The sequence below is a fragment of the Phyllostomus hastatus genome, unplaced genomic scaffold, assembly GCF_019186645.2.
Source record: "Phyllostomus hastatus isolate PE091 unplaced genomic scaffold, TTU_PhHast_1.1 phas_contig_495, whole genome shotgun sequence".
Classification (NCBI taxonomy): domain Eukaryota; kingdom Metazoa; phylum Chordata; class Mammalia; order Chiroptera; family Phyllostomidae; genus Phyllostomus; species Phyllostomus hastatus.
Genome location: NW_025333895.1, coordinates 8,136,943 through 8,161,338, shown reverse-complemented (window position 1 = coordinate 8,161,338; position 24,396 = coordinate 8,136,943). Strand labels below are relative to the sequence as shown.

Below are 24,396 nucleotides of genomic sequence, written 5' to 3'. Positions count from 1 at the left end.
CCGCGGCTGCCTGTGCCTGTGGGCCCGGCTGGGCGCCCCCAGCTCACCCCCTCCCCCGTGACCCCTCCGGCTGGTGGCTCTGCAGAGGTGTGCGTTCAATCGCCGAGTGTGCAGGGGTCGTCCGGGCCCCTCTCCGTTCCCGGGTTCTCCGCTCACCCCTACGCACCCCGAGTACGCGGCGGCTCCGTTATGTAATGAAGTGGGGCCGCGGGCCCTGCACAGCCAGCTGGCGGGGCGGCGGGGCCGCCCACTCCGACGAGGGCCAGCAGCGCCCGACCTGGGCTTGAGCCCCCAGAGCGCGGACCCCCCAAGGGCTCGTGGGACCCCAGGCCGCCCACTTCTCCCTGCGGGACCTCGGGCCTCCCCTGTCCTCTGGGAGGGCCAGGCAGCCCCTGGTCACGTGGGGCTCCGAGTTTTCAGGCAGACGGCGGCTGACCATGAGGGCCCGGGGGTAGAGAGCTGAGGGGCAGGCCCCCCAGGGAGGGAGCGGCAGGGCGCGGCGCCGCCCTCAGGAGGGAGCCTGACCTGCCCGTCCTGCCGGTCCGGCCGCTGTCACCTCGCCCCTGCAGGCTGTGCCTGCTGAACTGGTGTGGCCGCACCGGCGAGGGTGGTCTGGGGACCCCTGGGCTCCAGGGGGGACTGGTGCCGCGGCCATCAGTCTTGGGAGCCTGTTGTCACTGTCCCCCGTGTCCCGGTGGGAAGTGGGGACCCTCCCGGGGGAGGACGAGGGCACGCCAGCCGCAGCGCTGGCTGGTGGCGGGGCAGGGCCATGCAAAGGGGCCGTCCTGTAGGCGGCAGCGGCCTCGGGACACCGCCCTGCAGGCCCTGTGGGGCCCAGGCGTGTGCCGGCCTGGCCGCGTGTGAGTGCTCGGCTGGGGGCCCAGACTCGAGCCAAGGCCCTCGGGCCCCTGGCGACGCTCCCCGCCCGCCCCCCGCCCCGCCCGGCTGCTGGTCCCCACGGGGCTGGTGAGGGTGAACGTGCCAGGCCCAGAGCACCCTCTGCCCGAAAAGCCTCCGGAAGCCTGCGTCCGGGCCGGAGCAGACTGACCAGTGCGTGGCTTTGGCTGACACTTGCACTTTGTGGGGGGCTGAGGCCGGGCCTCCGGGCGGGAGGCTCACACACACAGGCCACTTCCACTTCCCTGGACCCGGCCTCCCGGCCTCCCGGCCTCCCGGGCCGGCCAATCAGAGGGCAGCCGCCAGGGACTGGCCCCTCCAGGAAGTGCAGGCTCCCTGGCTCCCTCCGGCTCCACCTTCCCTGCCACCTGCCGGCTGCCGGCAGCGCCGCCCGGCCCTCATTGAATCGGCAGCCCGGGCTGACCGGCATCCAGCTGCGCGGGTACCCGCTCCAGGACCCTGAGGTAGGCTGGCCCGTGCCCTTTCTGAGAGGTGGTTGGGACGACACGGGACGCTTTGCTTGGGACTCCCGGGGCAGGGCAGGTCCTGCAGCAGATGTCCCCGAAGTGCCCCAAGTGGCCCCAGCCCTCCTGCCCCAGGCACATTCCTGGCCCCTGGCCCCTGCTCGTGCGTCTCAGTGGAACCAAGGCAGGGCACCCGGTGTCGGACCCACGGGCTGCAGGCCAGAGAGCCAGGGGACGGCTGAGGGGCCCGGGACCGTCCACTGAGTGGCTGTATTTCTCCTCAACGCCTTGGCTGTCATGGGCCAGGTGGAGTGACCGGGCACAGCAGGAGGTCATGGAGACCCCTCCAAAGCCCAGGCCCACCCCGACCCGGGTCTCCCGGAGCAGGGTCTAGCTCCTGGGGCTGGGGCCGGCCTTCCCCACCGCCCGAGGGGCGGCCACGTGGCTGCTCCCTGCCTCTGCCTGACCCCAGAGAGGGCAGGTGGCTGCCGCTGGGAGAGGAGGACAGCGGTGGGCGGTCCCCAGAGAGGCAGTCCCCTGGTCGGAGAGCTGACGCGACCGTCTCTGTGCGTGGGGCCTCGGCGGGGCCTCCTCTGGGCGGTGGGAGCAGAGCCCAGAGACGGCCGGGGACCGGGGCGCAGGCGCCACCCCCACAGCCCCTCCCCGGGGGCCGGGCCGGGCTCCCCTGTAGGCGTCGCTCGCCCTCCCCAAATAGCAGTGCCGCCGAGCCTGACTCAGAGCCGGCCGGCCCGCGCAGCTGCCGGGCGACTGTTGCATCACTGGCCGGCCGCCGGAAGGACGGGCCGGGATGGGAGCGGGTGCGGAGTCGGGGAATGAGGAAGTCGTGGGGCTCTGCAGGTGGGAGGGTCCGTGCCAACACGCTGCTGACCCCAGGCTGGGCACCAGCCAGCGGGGGGCTGGGGCCTCCTCCCCCTGCCCCTGCCAGCGGGTCATGCCGGCGGGTGGCACGGGCACCTCCTGCCCGTTCAGCTCCGTGGTGGGAGGCAGCTGCCCCTGCCAGCTCCGGTCCCACGGCATTCAGGGTGCCTGGGTGTCCAGCAGAGGTCAGAGGGCCATGGTGCAGAGAACAGTGTTTTCTTAGATACCACCTGTCCCTGGAGCACCCCCACCCCTCCCCCCACTCTTACCTGGGTCGCTCGGGGAGAGAAAGGCCAGGGTGGCCAGAGGGGCGGGACCAGGGTGGCCCAGGAAAGGCTGGGGACGGCCACTGTGCGGCTGCACTGTTGCCCACCGAGGCGGGAGGCTAGGGGGAGGCTGCACGCCTCTCCCAGCCACACCTGGGCGAGTGGGTTCCTTGTCCAGCTCCACCTGGAGTTCTGGCCTGACCACCCGGCGTGCCCCGGCCCGCAGTGCCCGCCCCGGCCCGCAGTGCGCGCGCGCGGCCATGTCGGACTACGAGAACGAGGACGAGTGCTGGAGCGCCCTGGAGGGCTTCCGGGTGAAGCTCATCGCGGTCATCGACCCCGCGCGCGTCACGCCCTACCTGCGGCAGTGCAAGGTGCTCAACCCCGACGACGAGGAGCAGGTGCTCAGCGACCCCAGCCTGGTCACCCGCAAGCGGAAAGTGGGTCAGTGCCGCCCCTCCCCGACTGGCCAGGAGCCGGCCCAGAGGGGGCTGCTGCCGCCGCTGCTCCTCACCCTGGTCCCCAACACCACGGCGCGAGAACGGGAAACCCCTGGCACCCGCACCCGCTCGGGGCGCTCGGCGTCCCCACGCCAGCCGAGGCCGCCGAGGGCCAGGGGGCCGGCGGGCAGCACCTGGGGCCGTCAGCGCCCCAGCCCCGCTGCAGCCCCAGAGCCTGGGCACGTCCTGGGCTGGCAGCCAACAGCCCGGTGCGGCCCCTCTGGGTTGCAGGTGTGCTCCTGGACATCCTGCAGCGGACCGGCCACAAGGGCTATGTGGCCTTCCTCGAGAGCCTGGAGCTCTACTACCCCCAGCTCTACAAGAAGGTCACGGGCAAGGAGCCCAGCCGCGTCTTCTCCATGATCATCGGTGAGGAGCGTGGGCCGGCGTGGGCCCCGGCGGGCGTGGGGGGATGGAGCAGCGCAGGCCTGGGCCAGGGGGCCGGAGGCTCCCCCCGCCACTGCCCCGTCTGGTCTCCTGGGGATACAATGGGGGTGCGAGAAAGTGACTGAGAGAGAGGTGTGTCTGCTGGCGGCTGCCATTCTGTGGCTCCTCCGAGTGGGGGGCGGGCGAGAGGCGGGGTGCACGGTCCAGGGCCTGTGCTGCCCAGGAGACCGTCTGACCGGAGAGGCCAGGGGCCTGTGGGCCCCAGCAAAGGCGACGCAGCGCTCTCCCGGCCCCGGAGCTGAGCCCTCTTCCGTCACAATTGAGACCACAACAGCACTGAGGACAGGGGGACGGGTGCCGCCCGGGCTGCACCTGTCTGGGGGGAGGGGCGCCAGAGTCTGGGCCCGTTTCCCTCACGGGAGCAGCTGCCCTCGGAGTCGGCCTGGACCCCAGGAGCTGCCGTCACACCCGGGGCCCCGGGGGTGGGGCGGGGTGTGGGGGGACACCCGGGGGTGCCGGTGCCAGGCACCGCCTGACGCGAGCCCGGCCCGCAGACGCGTCTGGGGAGTCGGGCCTGACGCAGCTGCTGATGAGCGAGGTCACGAAGCTGCAGAAGAAGGTGCAGGACCTCACGGCCCTGCTGAGCTCCAAGGACGACTTCATCAAGGAGCTGCGGGTCAAGGACAGCCTGCTGCGCAAGCACCAGGAGCGCGTGCAGCGGCTCAAGGAGGACTGCGAGGCCTGCGGCCGCGAGCTCAAGCGCTGCAAGGACGAGAACTACGACCTGGCCATGCGCCTGGCCCGCCAGAGCGAGGAGAAGGGCGCCGCGCTCATGCGCAACCGCGACCTGCAGCTGGAGGTGCCGGGGCCCCCCCATCCCCCCGAGGTGGGTCGAGGCGTGGGGCGGGGAGGGGGTGGGCGGCCCCGCTGACGGCCGCCGCCCGTCCTGCAGGTGGACCGGCTCAAGCACAGCCTCATGAGGGCGGAGGACGACTGCAAGGTGGAGCGCAAGCACACGCTGAAGCTGCGGCACGCCATGGAGCAGCGGCCCAGCCAGGAGCTGCTGTGGGAGCTGCAGCAGGAGAAGGCGCAGCTGCAGGCCCGCGTGCAGGAGCTGGAGGCTGCCGCCCTGCCGCCCGGCGCCCCGCGGCCCCCGCAGGAGGCCAGGCCAGACAAGGGCGGCCCCTACATCCAGGTGCTGGAGGAGGACTGGCGGCAGGCGCTGCGGGACCACCAGGAGCAGGCCACCGCCATCTTCACCCTGCGCAAAGACCTGCGCCAGAGCGAGGCCCTGCGCGCCCGGGTACGCCGCCGCCGTGGGGGCGGCCGGGTGGGTGGCGGGTCTGCCCTGGGCTCCCATGGCGCTCGCGCAGGTGGCTCCTCCACACCCCTACCTCTGTCCCCCCTCCTGGAGGCACAGCGGGGCCTCAACCCGCCCCTCACCCACCCTCCCTGGGGCGGTCTGGACCGACTGCCGGCCTGGAGGCCCAGGTCAGGCAGGGCCTGCGGGGCTCCCGCAGCCGGCAGCGCGGGGCCGCGGGCGGAGGGTGCAGCTGCCGGTCCCCGCAGTGCTCGGAGGAGAAGGAGGTGTTCGAGCTGCAGTGCCTGGCCCTGCGGAAGGACTGCAAGATGTACAAGGACCGCATCGAGGCCATCCTGCTGCAGATGGAGGAGGTGGCCATCGAGCGGGACCAGGTACGGCACCCGCACGGTGGTCGGGGGCGCCAGGGTGTGGGGCGTTCATTGTAAAGAATAGTACATGGCTGACTGGGCTGGTGTGGCTCAATGGATTGAGCGTGGGCCTGCGAACTGAAGGGTCACCAGTTCGATTCCCAGTCAGGGCACATGCCTGGGTTGCGGGCCAGGTCCCCAGTAGGGGGCGCACGAGAGGCAACCACACACTGATGTTTCTCTCCCTTCCCCTTTCTCTAGAAATAAATAAAATATTTTTTTTTTTAAAAAAAGAATATTACGCAGCTGCGATCTTGACACCAACCACAGCCGAAAGTTACCAGCCCGTGGGTGGGGCAAATGGGCGCAGGTGTCCTGGGCAGGCGGGGCTCCGGGAGTGCCCGGGGTGCTCAGGGGCGACTCTGCAGGTGGTGTGCGGAGGCTCCTTATCTCCTTCTCTCTCCCGGGCTGCCCACACGTCTCCTCGTCGTCGTTTGCACTCCCGACTCCCAGTCCCCGGACCTGGATCCCACGCGAGGAGGCGGCTGGGCTGGGTGGCCGTGCTAGGGGCGGGCGGGCCCACCGCCCAGGCCCCCCGCTCAGACCGAGGGTCCCCCCCCAGGCCATGTCGTCGCGGGAGGAGCTGCACGCGCAGTACGCCCGCAGCCTGCAGGACAAGGACGGGCTGCGCAAGCGGGTGCGGGAGCTGAGCGAGAGGGCCGACGAGCTGCAGCTGCAGCTGTTCCAGTGCGAGGGGCGCCTGCTGGCCGCGGAGGGCCGGCTCCGGCAGCAGCAGCTGGAGATGCTGGTCCTGGTGCGCCGCCCGGGGCCCTCGGGAGCAGGCAGGCCCCCTGAGCCCGGAGGAGGAGGGGCCCCCGGACAGCCTCAGCCTGGCCTGGTTCGGCCGCTGCCCCCTGGTGGCCCCGGCGGGTCCCCAGGCCTGCCTGCATGCCCACCAAACGGAGCTCACCTCGAGGAGCTCAGGGCCTGGCGGGGGGCTCCAGGGGTGGGGAGGGGCTGGGAGGGACCTCCCTGAAGGGCGGGCCGCCCGGGGCCCCCCAGCTCACCCACCACAGCCCACCCCCGAGGCAGCCCCGTTGCCCCGCAGCCTGCTGACCGGCCCCCCTTCTGTGACCGCAGAGCTCCGACCTGGAGGACAGCTCCCCCAGGAACTCCCAGGAGGTGAGTGCGATACCTGGGCGGGCTCCGGGCCGCAGCCTCTGCCGGACCGCAGCCCCACACACGTCCCGCAGAAGCTCGGGAAGCTTGGCCGCCCCCTCCTCTTGGTGCCTGGCCAGGCCAAAGAGCGGCTGGGACCCAGAGGCCCCCTGCGTGGCACCCACCCCGGGCCCTCACGGGGGCCTCCCTGAGGGGCCCTGGCCTGGCTGCGCCGCGGGGTCCCTGCGGAGCTGGTGCAGAGGGTGACAGCGGCAGGGCAGCCACACTGTCCTAACTGGCGGCCCCCTCTCTCTTTGGAAGCTCTCGATCCCCCGGGACCTGGAGGACGCCCAGCTCTCTGACAAAGGTGAGGAGGGGCCACGGGTGCCACCCTCGGCCTCCTTGTCGCCCGAGCTGACGCCAGTCCCCACCCTCGGCACACGCAGCCCCAGGCGGCTGGCGCTCCGTCCCACTCACCTTCACAACTGCACCCCCTAAGTGGGGGCACTGAGGCTGGGAGGGCCAGGCAACCCCCTGAAGCCCCCCAGTGAGCAAACGAGAGCCGGCGGGGTCTGTGTCCCAGCTCCGCCTCCAGTCTGCAGGCAGGAGGCCCCGCCCCCGCTGGGCTGCCTCTGCAGCAGGGCTCTGGGGGGAGGTGGCAGTAACCAGCGCCCAGGCGTGCCAGGCTGGGCAGTGGGCACAGAGCGGGGAAAGAGGGGCTGTTGCGGCAGACGGGGGTGGGGGCTTCAGGTGGCAGGAGCGGGACCCCCCTCCTGACTGGAGACTGGGCTGGGGCAGCCAGGGTGTGGCCCAGGGGTGACCTGGGGCGGGGGCGCGCTCAGAAAGTGGGTGTCAGAGCCCTGGAGGAGCCCGTGCTGGGCTGGAAAGGCGGGGGTCGGGGGGGGGGGACACCGCAGGGGATGCGTGGGAAGCCAGACCACACTTCCTCGGCGTCGGGCCTGACCCCAGCTTCTGAAGGGGACGAAAGAGGAAGAAGGGGCACCAAAGGGAGAAGTGGGCCGGGCAGTCTGCTGCGGCCCGAAGGCCGAGCCTGAGGTTGCCGAGCCCCACCGCAGAGGGAGAGGCGGCGGGACCTGGAAGACGGCTGCGGGGGCGGAGGCTGAGGAGTCGCCTGGGCCCCTCCGATGTCCCTGAGACTAGAGTCCACAGCCCCCCGTCACGGCCAGTCTAGGGGAGCCCGCCCACCTGATGTCCGAGGGTCCTGAGCCCTGGGCCCCTCCAGGCCCTGGCAGGTTTGGAGGGCCCCAGCTGCAGCAGCAACCGGGCCCCACCGAGGAGGGGCCGGCCCATCCCCGTGGGAGCAGCCCTGGGGGGGGGCACCCTCCCAGGAGGGAGGAAGGAGTCCCCAGGCCCCATCTGTACCCCGGGAGCACTGGCGGGGTCCAAGCGAGGACGGCGCAGACCGGGCCCGGCAACCTCAGGGCTGCGGAGGCGGGTGTGGGCCCCGCCACACTGGGTCCTGGCAGGTGAGCAGGACCCACAGGTTCCACTCCCCTTTCCAGGTGGCCCGCCGGACCGGGAGAGCCCAGAGCAGCCCTTTGAGGCCGTGCTGAAGGAGCGGCTCTCACTGACCCCCAATGTAAGGCGGCCCTGGGGTGGCCCTGGAGTGGGGAGAGGGGTTCCCACCCTGGACGCCTGGGGATGACCACAAGGGTCTCTGCCCTGCCCACGGGCTCTTGGGAGGCCGTGTCTCGAGCAGGAGGCTGAGCCCCCTCCCTGCAAAACGCAGTGGGTGGAGGCGTGGCCTGGGCAGTGGGAAGCCTGTCTCTCGCGTGCAGTGTTAGCAGATAACCTCCACTGCCCGCGAGCCCCCCTCAGCAAGGGGACAGAGGAACTCTAGCCCCGGATGCCGCCCACGCGCTGCGGTCGTCTGGTCGCCTGAAGGGGAGGGACCCACACCCAGCTCCCTTCACGGGGTGCTCACGGGACGCAGGCGGCGGCCAGCCAGTCCCGGTGCAGCAGCCTCCCATCTGGGCCCGACCGCGTGCCTCCCGGGGGCGGGGCCCACGCGGGTGCAGGCCGGGGCCTGACTTTCCCAAGCCTCCCTCTGCAGGGGGCTGGTCTGAGCGGCGGGGAGCCCCCCGAGAAGGAGCGGCGGCGCCTCAAAGAGAGTTTTGAGAACTACCGCAGGTGGGCCCACGTGGGCGGCGCTGGGCTGGGGGGGCGGAGGGCGTGCGCGTGGGCGCTCCCTGTGGGCAGCAGCGCACATCTGCGCCCTCGGCTCTCCCGCAGGAAGCGGGCGCTTCGAAAGCTGCAGCACGGCACGAGACAGGGCGAGGTGGACTGGGAGAACACCACGGGCAGCGACAACACCGACACCGAGGGCTCCTAGCGGCCTTTGTGCAGGAGACCGGCGGCACGGACCAGCCGCTGACCGGCCAGGAGCGGGCGCCGCCCCGTGGGCCGCCGCCTCCTCGGTAGCCCGTTTCCACGTCGGCAGATGCACTGTACCACTCACCGGCGAGTTCCACCTTTATGTAACAACGCACACGCATGAGCAGTGTTAGAAACGCAGCTCCTAAATAAACGACCGCCGCGTCCGATGATGACCTTACTGGCGCGCACCTTCCAAGCCCTTGTCCGCCCGCGCGCACCGCCCGCCGCCAGGGGGCAGCAGAACCCGCTCCGGCAGCCCGCCACTGGGGTCGGGGGCGGGTCGAGGAAGGGCGCTTCCGCCGCTGCCCGCTTCCAAGATGGCGGCAGCGCAGCCTCAGGTCTGCCGGGCGAAGGCGAGGCGGGGCGGTTGGGACCGGCGGGAGTGATGTTGCGAGCGGCGCTGTGCCGCGTGTCGACGCTGGTGAGCCGTGCGCGGCCCCGGGGGCCGGGCCTGAGGCAGCTGTGGGGATGCGGAGTCCGCCGGGAGGCCGCGGGGAAAACACGGGCGCGGGACTGGGGCTGCCGGCGCTCGAGCTCCGAGCCTCGGCCCAGGGCGGCGCACTACCAGCTCGTCTACACCTGCAAGGTGGGCGCTCGCGCGTGCTGGAGCCGGAACTGGCGCTGAACCGCGCACTAGTCAGAAGCGGTGCAGGGGACATCTCGTGGAAGGGTGAAGCTGTTCCTTTAGGGGGCGGGCCTTCTGGGAGAGGGGCGGGGCCACGCCGCGAACGACGCCATCGGGGGCGGGACATTCATGGAGAGGGGTGGGGCTACCCCTTACGGGGCGGGGTCTACAGGAGTGGAGCTATTGTCGGGGGCGGGGCCTTCTGGGAAACAGCTGGAGCTATCCTAGGAATGGGTGCTTCTGGGGGCGGGGCGGGGCGGGGCCAACCGGAGAGGGATGCTGTCCCTTAGGGGGAGGGTCCTCCTTGGAGATGGGTGGAGCTATCCCTTAGTGGGCAGGACTTTCTGGGAGAGGGGTGGGACGGGCTCTTGGGGAGGGGTGGATTTATCCCTGGGGAGAGCAGGCCCTGAGGAAGAGGGCTGGTCCTGCCGTGGGGTGGAGCTAAACCTCGTGGGAGGGGTCTTTCTGGGCGGGGCGGGGCGAGACGGGGCGGGGCGGGGCGGGGCCAGACCTACGGCTTCACCTGTGCTGTCTCCGTGTGTCTCTACCAGGTCTGTGGGACGCGGTCCTCTAAGCAAATCTCCAAGCTGGCTTATCACCAGGGTGTGGTCATCGTGACCTGCCCTGGCTGCCAGAACCACCACATCATCGCAGACAACCTGGGCTGGTTCTCTGACTTGGACGGGAAGAGGTGAGGTCACCTGGGCAGGGTTGGGGGAACAGAGTCTGGCCCCTGACCTTCTCCCTGACAAGGGTTAAAGAGCCCCTTCTCCAGCCTTACCAGTAGCGGAGGAGCCATTGCCTTAGAGTACAGATAAACCACAAGTAACTTCTGCGTGAGTGCGCCCCGGGCACGGGGCGTGTTTTTATGTGCAAAGTCTGCTCTTGCCCAGTCCGCTTCAGCCCTGCTGCACTGCCTGGCCTCCCCCCACCGACAGCAGGCAGGAGCCACCTATCTGCCCGGCCCACAGGCCTCCCCTAGAGTGAAGGGTCAGACTCTGGGACTTGTCAACCAACGACTTCCTTTCCTCTTGGGTTCCTCCTTTCACCCTGCGAAGACATTCTGGTGCTCGTCACGCCCTTGCCCTCTGCTGGCCGACCACACCAGACTTGAGGGTTCCTGTGAGGTGGTGTGGGCGGGGCCCTGGGCCCGCAGGGTCGGCCTCACCCCTCCGTGGGAGACAGTGGTCAGGAGCCTGCGGCCAGTCGCTCTGGACAGTCCAGTTCAGCTTCTGAGCGAGCACTGTCCCCTGGGAATGGGACAGTAGTAGCAGCAGCTGCTGGGGGGCGTGGAGAAGCCAGCGGCCCTGGCTCCGACGCCACACCAGTGCGGGGACCCTGGTTCCTGGCCGGAGCTTGTCCTCGGGTGCCCTCCTGGGACCCAGGCACGGCGCGGGCGAGGGGCCTAGAGTGGGACGCCGCCTCCCTCTCTCTTCCAGGAACATCGAAGAGATCCTGGCGGCTAGAGGGGAGAAGGTGCACCGAGTGGCCGGCGACGGGGCCCTGGAGCTGGTTTTAGAGGCCACGGGGGCTCCCAAGTCTACCGCTGCTCCGGAAGCGGGTGAAGACCAGGACCCCACCCACCCTGACAAGACGGAGCCCGGCTGACCTGCCTCCGCCCTGGAGGGGGCGCCGCACCACTTGCCCCTGCCCGTTTCCCTCAATAAACAGACGTCACTTGCCGACGACGGGCCTCGGGCCCTCCTGCTGTCCCAGCTCTGGAGTCGGAAGGGCTCATGGGACCCCCACCCAGATGACCTGCCCTTGTGCTTGCCTGATGCGGACCATGGCCGATGGGAAGGGCTGGACGTGGGGTCAGACGCCCCCTGGGGGGTCACTCTGCCCCTGTGAGCCTCGGCCTTCCGGTCTGCCTTGTTTGACTGTGGCACGCTCGTAGTGCCAGCCTGCCGGGTACGTGGACGGGAAAAGCAGACAGGACAGGCACGGAGTGCCTCCATTGTGCCCACAGATCTCTGGAGAGAGAGGCCTGGGAGGGGCGACCAGCAGGCCACGGTTCTTCCCGGGGAGCAGGGCCAGCACCCACTGCCTGTCCCGTCCATCTGGCCGGACACAGAGAGGCCCCACAGATACCCCCTCCGTGCCACCTGCCATGCCCTGGACACACCGGGCTGCAGGGTGGGCCGGCCGGCTGTGGTGACGAGGGCGGTGGGAGCGGGGCCGCCGTATGACAGGCGGGGGCCCTGAGCACCCCACGTGACCCCCCCCCCCAGCCCGGGGCATGCGATTCATCTCGCGACCTTGTTTGACTGCCTTCTCAGGATGTTCCTGTGTTTATGGAAGTGTGTTTATTTCCAGAAGTGATCTGGGCCGTGTGACCTTAAACGTGACTCACCAGCCTGTCTCTGAGATCCCGGCGGGCTCCGAGCTCCTGATTGCCGCCTCGCCTCGTGCCGGTGCTGTTCTCCGGGGCGTGGGCAGCTCGCGCTCCGCCCGGATTACCCCCTGTCCTCCCCCTGGCAAACAGCCTGCTATTATTCCCTCCCGGGGCCTCCTGGGCGGCTTCCACAGCCGTCTCCCTGCGGCCGCTGCAGCCCCCGCCTGCACCTCCACAGACGCGCTGGGGCTGTGCAGGGACCGGCTTTGGAACGCAGGAGTTGGGGGGGCTGGGCCTCGACCTGGCTGCCTCACTGCCCTTGGAGTTGGTGGGGGGTGGTCCGGGGAACTGGCTGAACCCACCCAGGGCCCTCCCTGCATGGACAGGGACACAGGCCCGCAGTTTGGATGTGTGTTGGCCATGTCTTTCTTTTTGTGTCCTGATGCTTGAGCATCTGGGCCCGACGGCACCCCACTCCGCAGGGCTGTGACAGACACCCACAAGCGCACCAGGGCAGGTACCCTTCTCTGGAGCCGCTGGCGTTCCTTGTGCCAGCCTGTCCCGGGCCAGCCAGGCTCCTGTGCATGATTCCCTGCCCGCCTCCCCACCTACCCGCAGCCCCCCCGGCCCTGTGGCCTGGTGTCCTCTGCTCTTGGGACCCGTGACAGTGTCATCATCTCTTCAGTGGTGTCACCTCCTGATCTGCCAGCCTCACCACACTGGAGTGACAACAGACCCTGCCTTGTCAAGGTGGCCACCTCCAGGCCTCTGCTGGCCTCCATCCGGGTCCCAGAGCCCCTCGGGGCCTTCTCTGGGTTCTGCCCCCCAACCCCCAGTTATCCTTCCTCCCTCAGCTCTCGTCAGGACCCTCTGCAGAGGGTCAACCCAGGGAGTCATATGTCTGGGGACATTCAGCAGGGAGCGTCACGTTGGATGGTCAGCTTCCTGCAGGGCTCCTCGGGGCCTTCCAAGTGCAGACCCGGACAATGCCACAAGAGGGGGTGCCCGGCACCCCTGCCTGGGGTGCTGGTGCTGGGGCTCCGGGGCATTGAGAACCATCGGTGGTGGGTTCTGGTGAAAGCACCCCAGGGCCCCTTTACCTCAGGAGGTGAGGTGACACCACATAGGCCCCTCCCCGGTGCCACCCTCCCCTCTCTGGGGCTCTCGGCCCCCCAGAGTCATGGGTGTGTGTGCAGGGAGCAGAGGGGCTCCTGGCCCAGCAGGTCACAGGGAGAGGGGTGAGCAGGGCCCCCCCCACCGCACCCAGACCCCATCAGGGACAGTGCCACACAGGGTGTGTGTGTTTGCAGGGCATCGCCCCCAGCTGCCCCCTCAGCTGCCCCCTCACTGGCTGTCCCATGAGGGTCACCAGCCCGCGGGGTCAGGGGGACGTGATATCACAGACCCACCGAACCTCCCTTGTCCTGGTGGCCCTCGGGTCTTGGTGCAGACGGCACTGGAAGGGCAAGCGTGTCCTAGTGTGTGTCGTTAAGACAGTGAGTGACAGCCGCTCCCAGGGCACACACAGGCCGCTGAGTGGCGGGGGCCTGGAGCAGGGCACCCCGGCCTAACCCTGAAACCACAGCACTCACTTGGCAGACTTTATTTTTTCCAGAAAAACAAATGTACCTCTTGGGTCGGAAGGACCCACGCACGACGTGGCAAACACGCGAGGGCAATAAATACACATGTACATTCAAGTACTCGGGCGGCCGAGCGGGAGCCTGTGCCCTGCGGCCGGACCCCACACCTGCCCGCCCCGCCCTCGGGGGCCCCTCACCCAGGGCTGCAGGCTGTGTGCTCCGAGCGGGTCCGGCCAGCTGCCGCCCACAGGAGGAGGCGGTGCCCTGGCGGCTGTGGAGCTGAGGCTCGGCCTGGGCTGTGGACAAGGGGGGGCGCTGTGGGTGGCCAGGAGCTGCTGGCCACTGTCCCCAGGCGGCCTGTCTGCTGCCCAGTCCTGCAGCCGACCTGGATGTTCAGGGACCACATCCACCCCACGTATGGGAGAAGCAGGGATGTCACAGCCCTAGCTGGTGGCAGGGAGAGCTGGGTCCTCTCTAGGGCGCCCAGGGTGGAGCCGAGCCAGCCGGCCCTGCCGACCCCACACTGCCCACGGCTGCCATGTGGACCCCTCGTGCCATCACCGTCCTGGCAGGGGCGGCCCTCCCAGAACCAGGTCCCGTTGTTGCCGGACCTCGGAGCTTGGAGCTGAGGAATGTCCTGCTTTCCCCCTCCCCCTCGGGGCCCCTGCCTGCTCAGGACTGAGGGGCCGGGGGCCCTGGGAGCCTGCCTCTGCTGCAGGCAGTCTGGGGTGCCTTCCTGTTCCCCCTCCTCTGGTCTGGGTAGGAGGGAAGGGGGGAGGGAGGGGCCCTCTGGGGGAGGCGAGGGGCCGGGCCCGGAGTGAGCATGTCAGCGCTGAGCCTTCCCGGCAACAGCCGTGGGAGAACGGAGACCTGTGTCGCCGGTGGCCCCAGGAAGTCTGCGGAGAGCCTCGGGGGTGTGGTGGGGCAACAGGGCTTTCACATTTGGCCAGGCAGGACCGGGCGGCGGGGGCGGGCGCAAGGGGCAGGAAGTCTCGACAGCACCTCGGTCAGGGCCGCCAGGCTGAAGGCCCGGGGTGGCGGCGGAGGAGGGGAGGGGGGGCACAGGCAGGGGGGAGGGCCGGGCCGGGCCGGGCAGGCCTGCAGGGAGCTGTGTACCATGTCACGTGGGGCCGGCCCAGGACAGAGTGCCTTTCCCCAAACGCCAGCCCCGGCCCAGCCCGCCACCCCGGGGAGGGGGACGCCGTCAGGGGCGGCGTGCCCAGCGTCCAGCTCAGTGGGAAGGGCGGGGGGGCTCAGAGCCTGCCCTCGGCCACGGCCTTGGCCGTGGGCGTCCCGGACGATTCCAGCCGCTCCCCCGGGCACCCAGGAGTGGGGCGGGGCGGGCTCGGCGGGGGGCGCGAGGCCTTAGCCGGTGCCGGGCTGGCACTGCGGCCTCTGCTCGGGCGGCCCGCCCGCCTCCTGCTCGGGGCTGCCGGCGAGGTCCACCCGCTGCTCATCCATCCGCTTGGCCTGCACCCTCTGGATGAGGCTGAAGAAGTCCTCGTCCGGCATGGTGGGGCCGCGGGGCAGCCCGTCGGGTGGCGGGCAGCGCTGGTCATCGATCCTGGAGGACTGGCAGACACAGACGCATGGGTCGGCACCAGCCCGGCGCCGGGCCCCTCGCCGGGTCACAGGGGGGTCAGCTCGGGGGGCCCCGACCCCAGGAGCAGCCCACCTAGAAGGGTGGGTCGGACAACAGTGGCTGCGCGTGGGACGCCCCATCGGGGAGACGGAGCTGCTGGGGAGGCTCCGTCCGAGACCACCCTGACCGCAGCGAGGTCACGAGCCCTTGGGATGGGGCGGGGGGCTGCAGCCGCCAGAGGCCAAGGTCCTGGGAGCCCCCCGGGGCCCCCTGTGGGGCCGGGGCCGGCGCTGGTGGGCTGCAGGGGCCGAGGAGATGTGTGGGCTTCTCCGCAGGGTCTGGAGCAGACGGGCCAGCAGCCTGCGTGCATGCGGACGGGGGGCTTGGGGGCTCTTGGCCGGGGCCGGTTTGGGGGCTCCTCGGGCCCACCGAGGGCCGCGCCTTCCTGTCCTCTGTGGGGATGGACGGCAGGTCTGCATGCTGCCCGGCTTCCACACAGCAGGCCTGCTGCACGCCCCCCCGCCCCCCCCGCCTGCTGGCCCAGGCCCCCCCTTCCCCCTCCCCACACACACACCAGGGCCGCAGGCCCACCTGGCACTTGATGAGCATGTTGAAGAACTCGTCCCCGGGCTCCTGGGGGTCCCCATCGCCGCGCAGGTGGCCCAGGTTGTTGCGGGTGACGCGCAGCCCGGGGAGGCCGCCCACGCTGGCCCGCTGGTCGTCCAGCCGCCGGCTCTGGGAGCTGGCAATGAGGTCGAAGAGCTCCTCCGTCTGGGGGGAGGCCGTCAGCGGGGGCCGGGCTGTGGGGGCAGCGGGTCAGCTGGGGCTCCCCTCGGGGCGGGGGGCCGGCCGGGCTGTCACAGGGGCCCTCCGAGGGTCCCGCCCCCGCCTCTGGGGGCTCCCGGGAGGTGGTGGAGCGCCTCCCCTCCCTCCACAGCCCCAGACAGTGACGCTCCCGACACCCTGCGTTCCGGTGGGCGGGCGGAGGGTGACAGGCTCCCCAGGGTGCAGCTTCGGCGAGGCAGGGGCGGGAGCCCCCGGTGACAAGGGGCACTTTGCAGCGGGTGTGCACCGCCCCCCGGGAGCTCCGGGGCGCTGCAGCGGATGGGGGCGTGGAGCCAGCCCCGCACTCCTCAAGGTCAAGGTCAGGGGCCCCGGGGGACTCACCAACCCTCTCCTCCAGGGTGGGGGAGGCCGTGGCTTCAGCGGCCCCAGGCTGGCCCTCCTCCAGCGGACAGCGCTGGTCGTCCATGCGGCTGCGCTGGAACTTGCTTAGCAGGTCGAAGAAGCACTCCTCGTCAGAGGAGGGGGCCCGGGGGACGCTCTGGGGGGAGGGGGCAGTCAGCACCGGCCACGGAGGTGGCCCTACTCCAGTCCCCAGCCCCTCACAGACCCCCGAACACCACTGAGAGGGCTGCTTGACCTGGGCCAAGGTCAGGAGCCTCGTTGTCATCTGCCGGGGGCCCCCCAAGGGCCCCTCTGCAGCTGGCCCCTCCCCCTCCTCGCAGCGGTGACCCTGCCCCTCCCCTGGGCCACCCACCCCCACCCCAGGTCAGCGGTCACCACCTCCTGTCCCATCGCAAGCAGGGGTGTGGGCAACATGTTTATAAGGTCCTGGATCAGGGACAGGCCCAGAGGACAGCGGCTGTGGGGGGGCCAGGACCCGAGGGAGCAAGTGCCAATGTGGACACGGCTGAGGGCGGTGGGTTTGCGGCCGGACCGCCCGGGCCCTGGGAGACACCGTCAGTACAGCCCGGGCGCCGGGGAGGGCTGGACCTAGGGGGACCCAGCTGGGCCCAGGTGCGTCCCACTGGGGTGAGGGTACCCGGGCAGGGCGGCCCACGGAGGCCACAGCTCTGGGGGGGAGGGGGAGGGCGAGGGGGGAGACAGGAGGCCAGGTCACTGGGCCTGGCTTAGTCCCAACCAGCAGGGGGGCCTTGGGCAAGCCCACCCCCCCAGGGCCCAGTGCACACACCCGCACAGGGCCCACCCCCACAGAGCCCCGAGTGGTGGGGGGGGACAGCTGGTGCGAGGGCTCCTGGGGAAGGACTGGCCCGGGTGGCCTGGGCGCCCCCTGGGGCTGCCTGGCGCTCCCCCGCACCAGCCTCCCGCAGGTCACAGGCTCCGCTCCCAGGCTGTTTGGTGGCCGGGAGGACGACGGCTCAGCCAGGGGTGGTGAGCACAGCGCCACCCCACTCGGGGTCCCCGAGGTGGGCTGCGGGCCAGGTGAAGGGAGCCAGGACCCTCCCAAGACAGCTGTGACCCCGACCCTCCCCCAGTCCCCCTGGGGCTGGAGCTCAAGGGACAGCCGCAAAGGACAGCGGGCTTTGTCCACGTCCAGCCTGAGGCCTGGGCCCGGCAGCCCCCACCCTGGAGCCCGGGGCCACCCAGGAGGGGCTGCTGCTTCCCTTGGGGACCCGGGACCAGAGGGTCCGGACAGTTCGGAGGCCCCACACCCTCACTCAGGGCAGCCCCCGGGTCTTCAGGATGGGACCCGGGGGCTACCCCCGTGCTCCGACCTCTCCTTTGCCCCAAAGCCCGTCTGGCCCTGAGGGTCTCCAAGCCCCTCCTCAGGTCTCACTCCGGTCCCCCTGCTAGAATTCTGTCCTGTTTCTTGACCCCTCCGCTGCCCCGGCCCACCCTCCCCTGGCCCGCTGAGCCAGCCCCTCCGAGCAGGTGCCATCCTGGTCCCCCAGCTGCCCAGAACCCGGGGGAGGGGCGAAGGCGGCGGGGCGGCCGCTGGGGCGGAGCAGGACTCGCTCTGGGCTGACTGCTGGTCCCTGGCCCCGGTCCCTGGGCTGTCTGCCCACCCGCCGCGCAGCCCCCCTGGGGGAGCCTGCTGTCTGAGCCCAGCTTCTCACAGGCCCCGGCCCCCACCTGTCCGGCCCCAACTCACGCCGGGGCCGCAGCTCGCTGATCCACCCAGCACCGGTCGGGGTGTTCGGCCACGCGGAGCCCGGGCAGGACGCCAGGGTGCCCACGCCACCACCCTGCCCGTAGCACCCAGCACTGCCTCGCCGATGAGCCCCCCGGGGCCCTGCTGGCTGGATGCTTAAATAGGCCCCGGGGGAGGAGGGCCCCTCCCCGTCCCCGCCCGCCGGCACGGAGGCTCCATCACTCAAGCACGCAGGCACACGGGCGTGCTCGTAAACAGAACACCGGAAGACAGATTTCCCTGAGCGCCGAGCGCTCTGGCTCTCGGCCGGTGGCGGTCACACCTGAAGGGGGAGGGGGGTGGGGACCAGGGGGAGAGCACCCCCCCACTCGGACCCGGCCTCTTTCTCGAGCTGAGCCGGCCCGGGGAGAGCTGGCCCTTTGGTCGGCCGGTGCCTGCGCCGGAGCTGCGGTGGCCCCGTGGGAGGCTGGGCGGGCAGGGCCCTCCCCATTCTGGGACTCGGTCCCCCTCGGCACGGCCACCTCCCTGCACAGCAGGCCCCCGGCCTCTGCCAGCCCTGGGCCCGGGCCCCTTGGCCCCAGGGCCCTCCCTGGCCTCAGGCTGCCCGCCCTCGCGTCCCTCCCCTGCTCTGCGACCTGTGTGCAGCCCGGGTCTCCAGGGAAGAGCCCTCTCCCTGCTCACAGCTCGGCCGGCCGTGGGGCCGACCAGCAGGGCTGATGACCACAGGAAGCGTCTGGGGGAGGGGCTGTGAGCCCTGCAGGAGAGGTGAGCTCAGAGCCCCGGGAACGGAGGGGCCCCAGCCAGCGCCCGGACCCAGCCCTCCCAGGGCGCCTTCTGTGGGGGGCGCCGGGTCAGGGGTCTGGTGGGCGGGGCGCTCAGCCCGCCGTGGCTCCCCAGCGCCCCAGCGTGGGGGGCTGTCCCTGGCCCCGGCCGGCCCAGCCCTGCCCCCCACGGCCTGTCCTGAGGCAGCGCTGGAGGCCACTCAGACCGCACGGCCCGCCCTGGCCTGAGGGGAGGCCCTGCCCCAGCCGGCCACAGCCAGCACTGCCCCACCCACCGGGGCGCCAGCGCCCCTCCCCGGTGCAGGGATCCCCTCCTCGTCTCCCTCCACCCATCCGGCAGCTGGGCAGCCCTGGGGTTGCCTGGGGTTGCCTGGGGTCGGCACACACACCCGCGCCCTTGGGCTGTGGTGGTGGGGGGTGGGGGGCAGGAAGCAGTCACCGGGGTGGAAGAATCCCCCGCCACAGGCTGAGAAGGCGCTGACCGAGCCCTCGGAGGGGCCTGGACCAGGTGTTCTAGGGGGTCCAGGCTGACCTCTGAACCCTGACCCATTCCCGAGAGCCTGGTCGGGCTCCCGGGAACAGCAGGACACCTGCCAGGCCGCGAGAGGCCGGGCCCTGTCCCTCCGTCCCCCACCGGTCCGTCTCCCTGGGTGCCGCCCCGTGTTCAGGAAGCAGTGCTGGCCGGCCCTGCCTCCCCCAGCCGCCCCCAGACCCTGTCCCTGCACTGCCAGCCCGCCCGGTGCCCACCAGGCCCCGGGGACAGCCAGGGCCATGACGCCCAGCCTCGGAACAGCCCCCACGTCGGCCCCACCGGGCTCCCGGCTGGAGCCCACAGAGAAGGCACCTACCGTGCGAGGGACCTGCACCCGGACGTCCGCACTGTCCAGGGGGGAGTGGCCGCCCTCCCGGGGCCTCCTCTCAGCGGCGTCGGGACCTTCCTGGTACTTCCTGCTCCTCATGGGGAGGGGGAGCAGGTCCCTGCCGGGCCCCCGCCAGTCCCCGGAGTGGTGGCTGTCCCCATTCTGCTCCTGGGGAGAAGGCCAGGCATGGGTGGGCTCACCGGCAATCCCAGGACCCCGGGGGAGGGGTGCCGGGTGGATGTGGTCACCCCCACTTCACAGACACATGGTGACGCTCTGGCCCAAGGGGCGGGAGGAGGAGAGGCCCAGCGAGGGCCTGGCGTGGGGGGCAGGCAGTGAGAGGCACAGCGGGGCCCCGGAGGAGCTAGGGCAGGGCGTCGGCCCCCTCCGATGTCGCCCACTAAGCAACACGCGACTGTGGGTGACCCCGAGCCTTGTCTCCCAGCAGCCCCCCGTGAAGGTCTGTAACCAAGGCCAGGCGACACTGCGGTCGGTGACCAGAGGCTCCGAGGTCGGGCCGCTTCCCCAGGGCCACACCGCACCACCTGGCAGGTATGCAGCGGGTCCAGGGCCCCACCGGCCCAGCCCCCCAATCCGTCTGGGGCGTGTGCAGCGCAGGCGGCCTCACCGGTAACAGCTTTGCTTCCTCGTGGGAGGGAGCTGGCCAGGACCCTGGGGACGTGGCTGGGCAGGGGCAGAGGGGCCCACAGGGTGTAAGGACCGTGGCGTGTCCCCCAGGGAGACAGCAGGCAGGGCCCTGAGGGCAGTGGGAGGGAGCAGGCGCTGCTACTCCCGGGCCTCCTGGGGACCCACGGGGGCAGATGGCCCATCTGTCCCCCACGGCAGGGACATGACGTGGGCAGCAGGGGTGGCAGCTCAGCAAACACTGCAGGGGCCTCATTAGCCCGCGGCCCGTGCTCCGCCGACGCCCTCGTGTCCCCGGCCAAACGCCCGCACCCCGCTCACCCGCTCTGGGGGGAGCCTCAGCAGGTCCCAGGTCTCCGCGGTCAGCCTCTGCGTCCTCTTGGGCCGGGCCCCTGGAAGGGAGGGGCTCGGTCAGCCGCCGCCGACCCCCGGCCCCGAGGCAGCTGGCACGGCCACGGGGAGCCAGGCCCAGGACCCTGCGCCCCACAGCCCGGGGGCCGACGAGCCCACACTCCCTGCCCCGCGTGGAGGGAGGCCGATGTGCCCCCACCCCGTGCACCTGCAGGGCCTGGGCAGAGCCTGGCTGCGGTCCAGTTCTCGAGTTCTGGGCCCAGCTCTCCTCCCACCTACTTGGGCCAGCCCAGAGTCACTCAGGGCTCCGGTCGGGACACTCGGCGGCACCGTGGGCGCCAAGCCAGAGACCACCCCCCTGTGTGGCTGGGCCCACGTGCCACCACCCTTTCCCTGTCCTGGCCCCCAGGTTCTGAGAAAGCCCCCCCGTCCCATTGCCCTCTGCGGGCTGGGGCAAGGAGTGCCTGTGAAGGAGGGCTGTGCCCCTTGGGGGCTGCTGTCCTGGGAGCCAGGGGGTGGGGGGGTGGGCAGCTGCAGCGGCCTCATGGGATGCAGCCGGCCAGCTCCTGTGGGTCTGACTCAGCTGTGGGCTGCCCTTCCCCGCCACCCCGACTGCCCCAGAGCAGGGCCCTGCCCCAGCGCGGAAGCCTGACCCTGGCTCGTGGGGCTGAAGCACGTGGGCAGAGAGGGGGTCAGGGCCCTGCCCCTCGCAGCCTGTTAGGAGGACGCGACCCCTCTTGCCCGAGCCCCACAGCGCTGGGCGGCACGGCCCGTCCCTCCGCCGTGCGCCACGCAGGGCGGCGGGGCGTCTCGGTGCCACGGCCGAGGGGCCAGGGCGTAGCCCCACGCAGGCCTCTCCTCACCGCAGCGCCCACCAGGCCTGGCTGGGCCTCTCTCTGCTGCCCCCGACCCACCTTGTGTGCTCGGGGCCCACAGGGCCGCCCCTGCCCCGCCCAGTCCTCCCGGTCCCCGGCCTCGGCAGAGGCTGGGCGGCCCCTGGCGTGCAGCGTCCGGCCCCAGGGCGGGTCCCCTCACGGCCAGGGCAGGCGGCAGGCCCTCCGGCCAGGCTAAATGCACCCTCTGTCTGCGGAGAGCCCCGGTCCCCCTCGGCTGCGGCCTCCAGCGCCCGCGCCCTCGGCTGACTGGGGGCATTCAGCGCGGGTACCGCAGGCTGGCTTCCCGCCCCTCCCGCCGAGAGGGCGAGGTCCGGAAAGTTCCCTCAGCACCGCCCCACCCAGCCCACGGCCGACGAGCGCCCTGGGGAGCATCCGCCCCCACCAGACACCCCGATGTCCGGTCCCAGCCGGACCCCTCCCCGCCTCCCCGGGGCCCATCTGCCGGGCTCTGCCCCAAAGTCCCTCCTCCCCGCAGGGCCAGAGAGGCCCCTGGGGTACGGGCAGACCCCACCCCCCCACCGCCGCTCGGGGCTGTGCGGGGGCCCACAAGGCCCTCCCTGAGCTGGCCCTGCCCCCCGCCACCCCTTCCCTACTTTCACCAGACCTCCTCCAGACCCAGCCCCTGGATCCGGCCAGCCTGCTGGCCCCTGACTTGGGCCTCCTCCCCTCTGTCCCCAACTAAAGCTCACGGCCTGCTCCCTCCCCTCCCTCTAGTCCTGTCTCGGAGGTCCCTGCTGGGGGCTGGATGTCTGCGTCACACACGGACGCCCAAACCCCAGGGCGACGGCGTTAGAGGTGGGGCCTTGACGGGTCAGGGCTGGCCGAGGGCGCGGGACGGGGCCTGCTGCTGGGACCCGCGCCCTTCTGAGACGGGGCCGGAGAGCTCGCTCGCTGTCCTCTCCCACGCCCCGTGCGCCGCGCCCGCGAGCCAAGCCCGGAGGCCAGCCCGCCCCCAACCCCCAGCCTGCGCGGGTAAAGCTGCCCTTGCAGCCATCTGGCCTGCGGTGTCTGTCCCGCAGCCCGAGCCGACCGAGACGGTGGCCTCCGTGAAGCCCACTCCACCGCTCCCCACCGACCCCCCTCCCCTCCCCCGTCTCTCTCCTCCAAAGCCCTGGGGCCCCGGGCTCCACCACCAGCTCTGCCTGTCGGGCCGCTGGCGTGCCCCCAGCGTGGCCCCCGGAGCCCTGGGGGTTGTCGGCACTTGGCCAGGACGTGGTCGGGCGGCTGGTGTCTGCCGAGCGCCATCCCTCCGGCCACCCTCCCGAGACCGCGGACCCTGGGGCTCAGGGAGGGCATCCACCTGGCCAAGGTCACAGAGCCCGGAGGGGCAGGTGTTACACAGAGTCAGGCTCACCCCCAAAGGCTGAGTGAGGGCGAAGGCTGGAGAAGGGACAGACGCAAGGATGCGGATGGACCCCCGCTGCCGCACCACCCTGGCTGGGCACCAGGCTGCCGAGCGCACAGGTGGGCCCTGGGGTGTCCGAACCTTTGGCCTCCTCAGGGGTAAGAGCCGTGCCCTCGTCCCTGCCAGGCGCTGTTCCCAGGACGGCCGACGGGCCCGCCTCCCAGACAGGGACACGGAGGCGCAGCTGGGTCCAGGCACTGAGCTGGCCAGGACGGGCAAAGCCAGGGCCGGAGCCTACAGCACAGCCTGCCCTGCGGACGTTACTCCATGCACACCCCAGCCCTTCAGTGGGGCCGACCACAGTGTCCAGGGGACCAGAGGACCAGAGGATGAGGGGGTCCTCTGCTCGGGGACCAGAGGACGAGGGGGTCCAGGGCAGTGCACGCCCTGTGGGCCAGAGGACAGCCTCAGGGCCCCCGGGGACAGGCAGGGTGACGGCTGACAGAGGGCTCTGGGCCAGCTCCTTCTGCTTACTGAGCAGCCATGCCGGGGGGTGTCGCTGGACCCCCACCCGCCAGGCACGCCCGCTTCGAAGGGCAGGGGTGGGGCCCCCAGGACACCTGGGACTGACCCAGGCCCAGACAGCAGTGGCAGGGAGGGGCCCCACCCTCCCGGACTCACTCAGGGGGCCTCTTTGCTGGGCTGGGGCCCCAGAGGGCCGGGAGGTCACCTGAATAGCAGCCAGCTCCGGGTCCTTCGGCTGCAGGAAGGACCCTCGTCTGTGTCAAGACCGGGAAGAAAGCCGGGGCCTGGTCCCCAGCTGGCCAGGCGCCGCCACGCCCACCAGAGGCCACGCCCACTTCGGGCCACGCCCACCCCGCCTGCGGCTCCCTCCCTCCTGGATTCTTCCGCATCCTCCTGGCTCCGGCCCAGGGCTTCCTTCCTCCCGAGAGGGAGTCGACCCTCCACAAGGATGGGCTCGAGCCCCTCCCAGGGGCTCCCCTCCCCCATCCCCCCACCCCCAAAACCGACAGGCTCTGGATATGCAGCTGTCCCGTCCCCTCACCACCGAGGGACAGTTTCTAGAAGACAAGCTCTTGGCTTCTGGGAACTGGGCCAGTCCGCCCGCGGCCCCCCCACCCCCCTCGGTGCGCACCGAGTGACCGGGGGAGGGGATGACGCCGCCCCTGCAGGAGGCGCTCCCCGTGCCAGCCTCACCTGAGTGGGGGTCTCCTCCAGGGCCGCCTGGACTCGGGGCGCCTGCCTGCCTCCAGCTGCCGCATCCCCGAGCCGGAGCTCCCGGGGCTGCCGGCCCCCAGACCCGCCTCCTCCGGCGCGGGCAGACTGCCCGGCCGCCGCCCTCCCAGGAGGATGGCCTGTCCCCAGCTCCTGCTGGGGAGGTTGGCTTCTGGGGGCCCCGGCCGGGGAGGGTCCGGGCTCCGGCACAGCAGAGGAGCCGCCGTGCGGAGGACAGAGGCTCCCTTGTTCCTGCACAGCCCGGCCGCTCACCCCCCTCGACCTCCCTTTCCTCTCTCCTCGGGAGAACAGATGGGGGCTGGGCCGCGCCTCCCCGGGAGCCTTTCCCGGCGACTGCCCAGCCATGTCCCCCGTCCCCCGTCCCCGGGGCTCCCGGAGGGCGCCCCCTGAGAGCCCGGGGTTCTGCGCAGCGCGGCCCACTCTCCGAGAACCCTGCCCTGCTGCTCCCCGGGGGGCTGCGTCCCACCCCACCCCTTCAACCACGAGGCTGGGGCTAGACTCCCCGGACACTCAGGAGCCGTGTGGGTGGGGAGGGCGCAGCTACCTCCCTGCCCCGAACCTGCCCCGCACCCACCCGCAGCCCAGAGGAACCACCTTGGGGTGTCACCCCGGCCCCAGCC

General features: G+C 71.4%; 3 protein-coding genes across 13 annotated transcripts in view; 2 read left to right on the top strand and 1 right to left on the bottom strand.

Annotated features, from left to right (window-relative positions):
• Positions 1–998: 998 nt before the first annotated feature.
• Positions 999–8,797, top strand: CARD9 (caspase recruitment domain family member 9). 4 transcript variants are annotated; one of them, XM_045846466.1, is made up of 12 exons: positions 999–1,361; positions 2,733–2,950; positions 3,238–3,375; positions 3,948–4,252; positions 4,346–4,696; positions 4,963–5,088; positions 5,687–5,878; positions 6,205–6,246; positions 6,544–6,589; positions 7,746–7,822; positions 8,297–8,373; positions 8,476–8,797. In XM_045846466.1, exons 2-12 carry the CDS (start codon positions 2,767–2,769, stop codon positions 8,573–8,575), a joined length of 1,638 nt encoding a protein of 545 aa, XP_045702422.1. In that variant the 5' UTR covers positions 999–1,361; positions 2,733–2,766; the 3' UTR covers positions 8,576–8,797. The 4 variants fall into 4 exon arrangements, 3 of the variants coding, with proteins under 3 accessions (XP_045702422.1, XP_045702421.1, XP_045702423.1); XR_006786547.1 differs by lacking the exon at positions 999–1,361 and adding an exon at positions 2,149–2,219 and having other exon boundaries at positions 6,173–6,246; positions 8,476–8,536; XM_045846465.1 differs by lacking the exon at positions 999–1,361 and adding an exon at positions 2,157–2,219.
• Positions 8,777–10,927, top strand: DNLZ (DNL-type zinc finger). Of its 2 annotated transcripts, none has more exons than XM_045846469.1 (3): positions 8,777–9,040; positions 9,796–9,935; positions 10,684–10,927. In XM_045846469.1, the coding sequence occupies exons 1-3, from the start codon at positions 8,786–8,788 to the stop codon at positions 10,850–10,852; spliced, it is 564 nt and encodes a 187-aa protein (XP_045702425.1). In that variant the 5' UTR covers positions 8,777–8,785; the 3' UTR covers positions 10,853–10,927. The 2 variants fall into 2 exon arrangements, with proteins under 2 accessions (XP_045702425.1, XP_045702424.1); XM_045846468.1 differs by having other exon boundaries at positions 8,897–9,205.
• Positions 10,928–13,167: 2,240 nt separating this feature from the next.
• The window catches only part of GPSM1 (G protein signaling modulator 1), a 28,079-nt gene continuing 16,850 nt past the window's right edge, over positions 13,168–24,396 (bottom strand). For 5 of the 7 annotated variants that reach the window (XM_045846394.1, XM_045846392.1, XM_045846391.1 and 2 more), the window contains exons 10-14: positions 20,249–20,319; positions 19,271–19,450; positions 15,912–16,068; positions 15,336–15,544; positions 14,742–15,196 (exon numbers count right to left, since the gene is read on the bottom strand). In XM_045846394.1, the coding sequence (XP_045702350.1) occupies positions 14,942–15,196; positions 15,336–15,544; positions 15,912–16,068; positions 19,271–19,450; positions 20,249–20,319 (872 nt within the window). In that variant the 3' untranslated portion in view covers positions 14,742–14,941. The other 2 variants (XM_045846390.1, XM_045846388.1) reach the window with 1 other exon arrangement.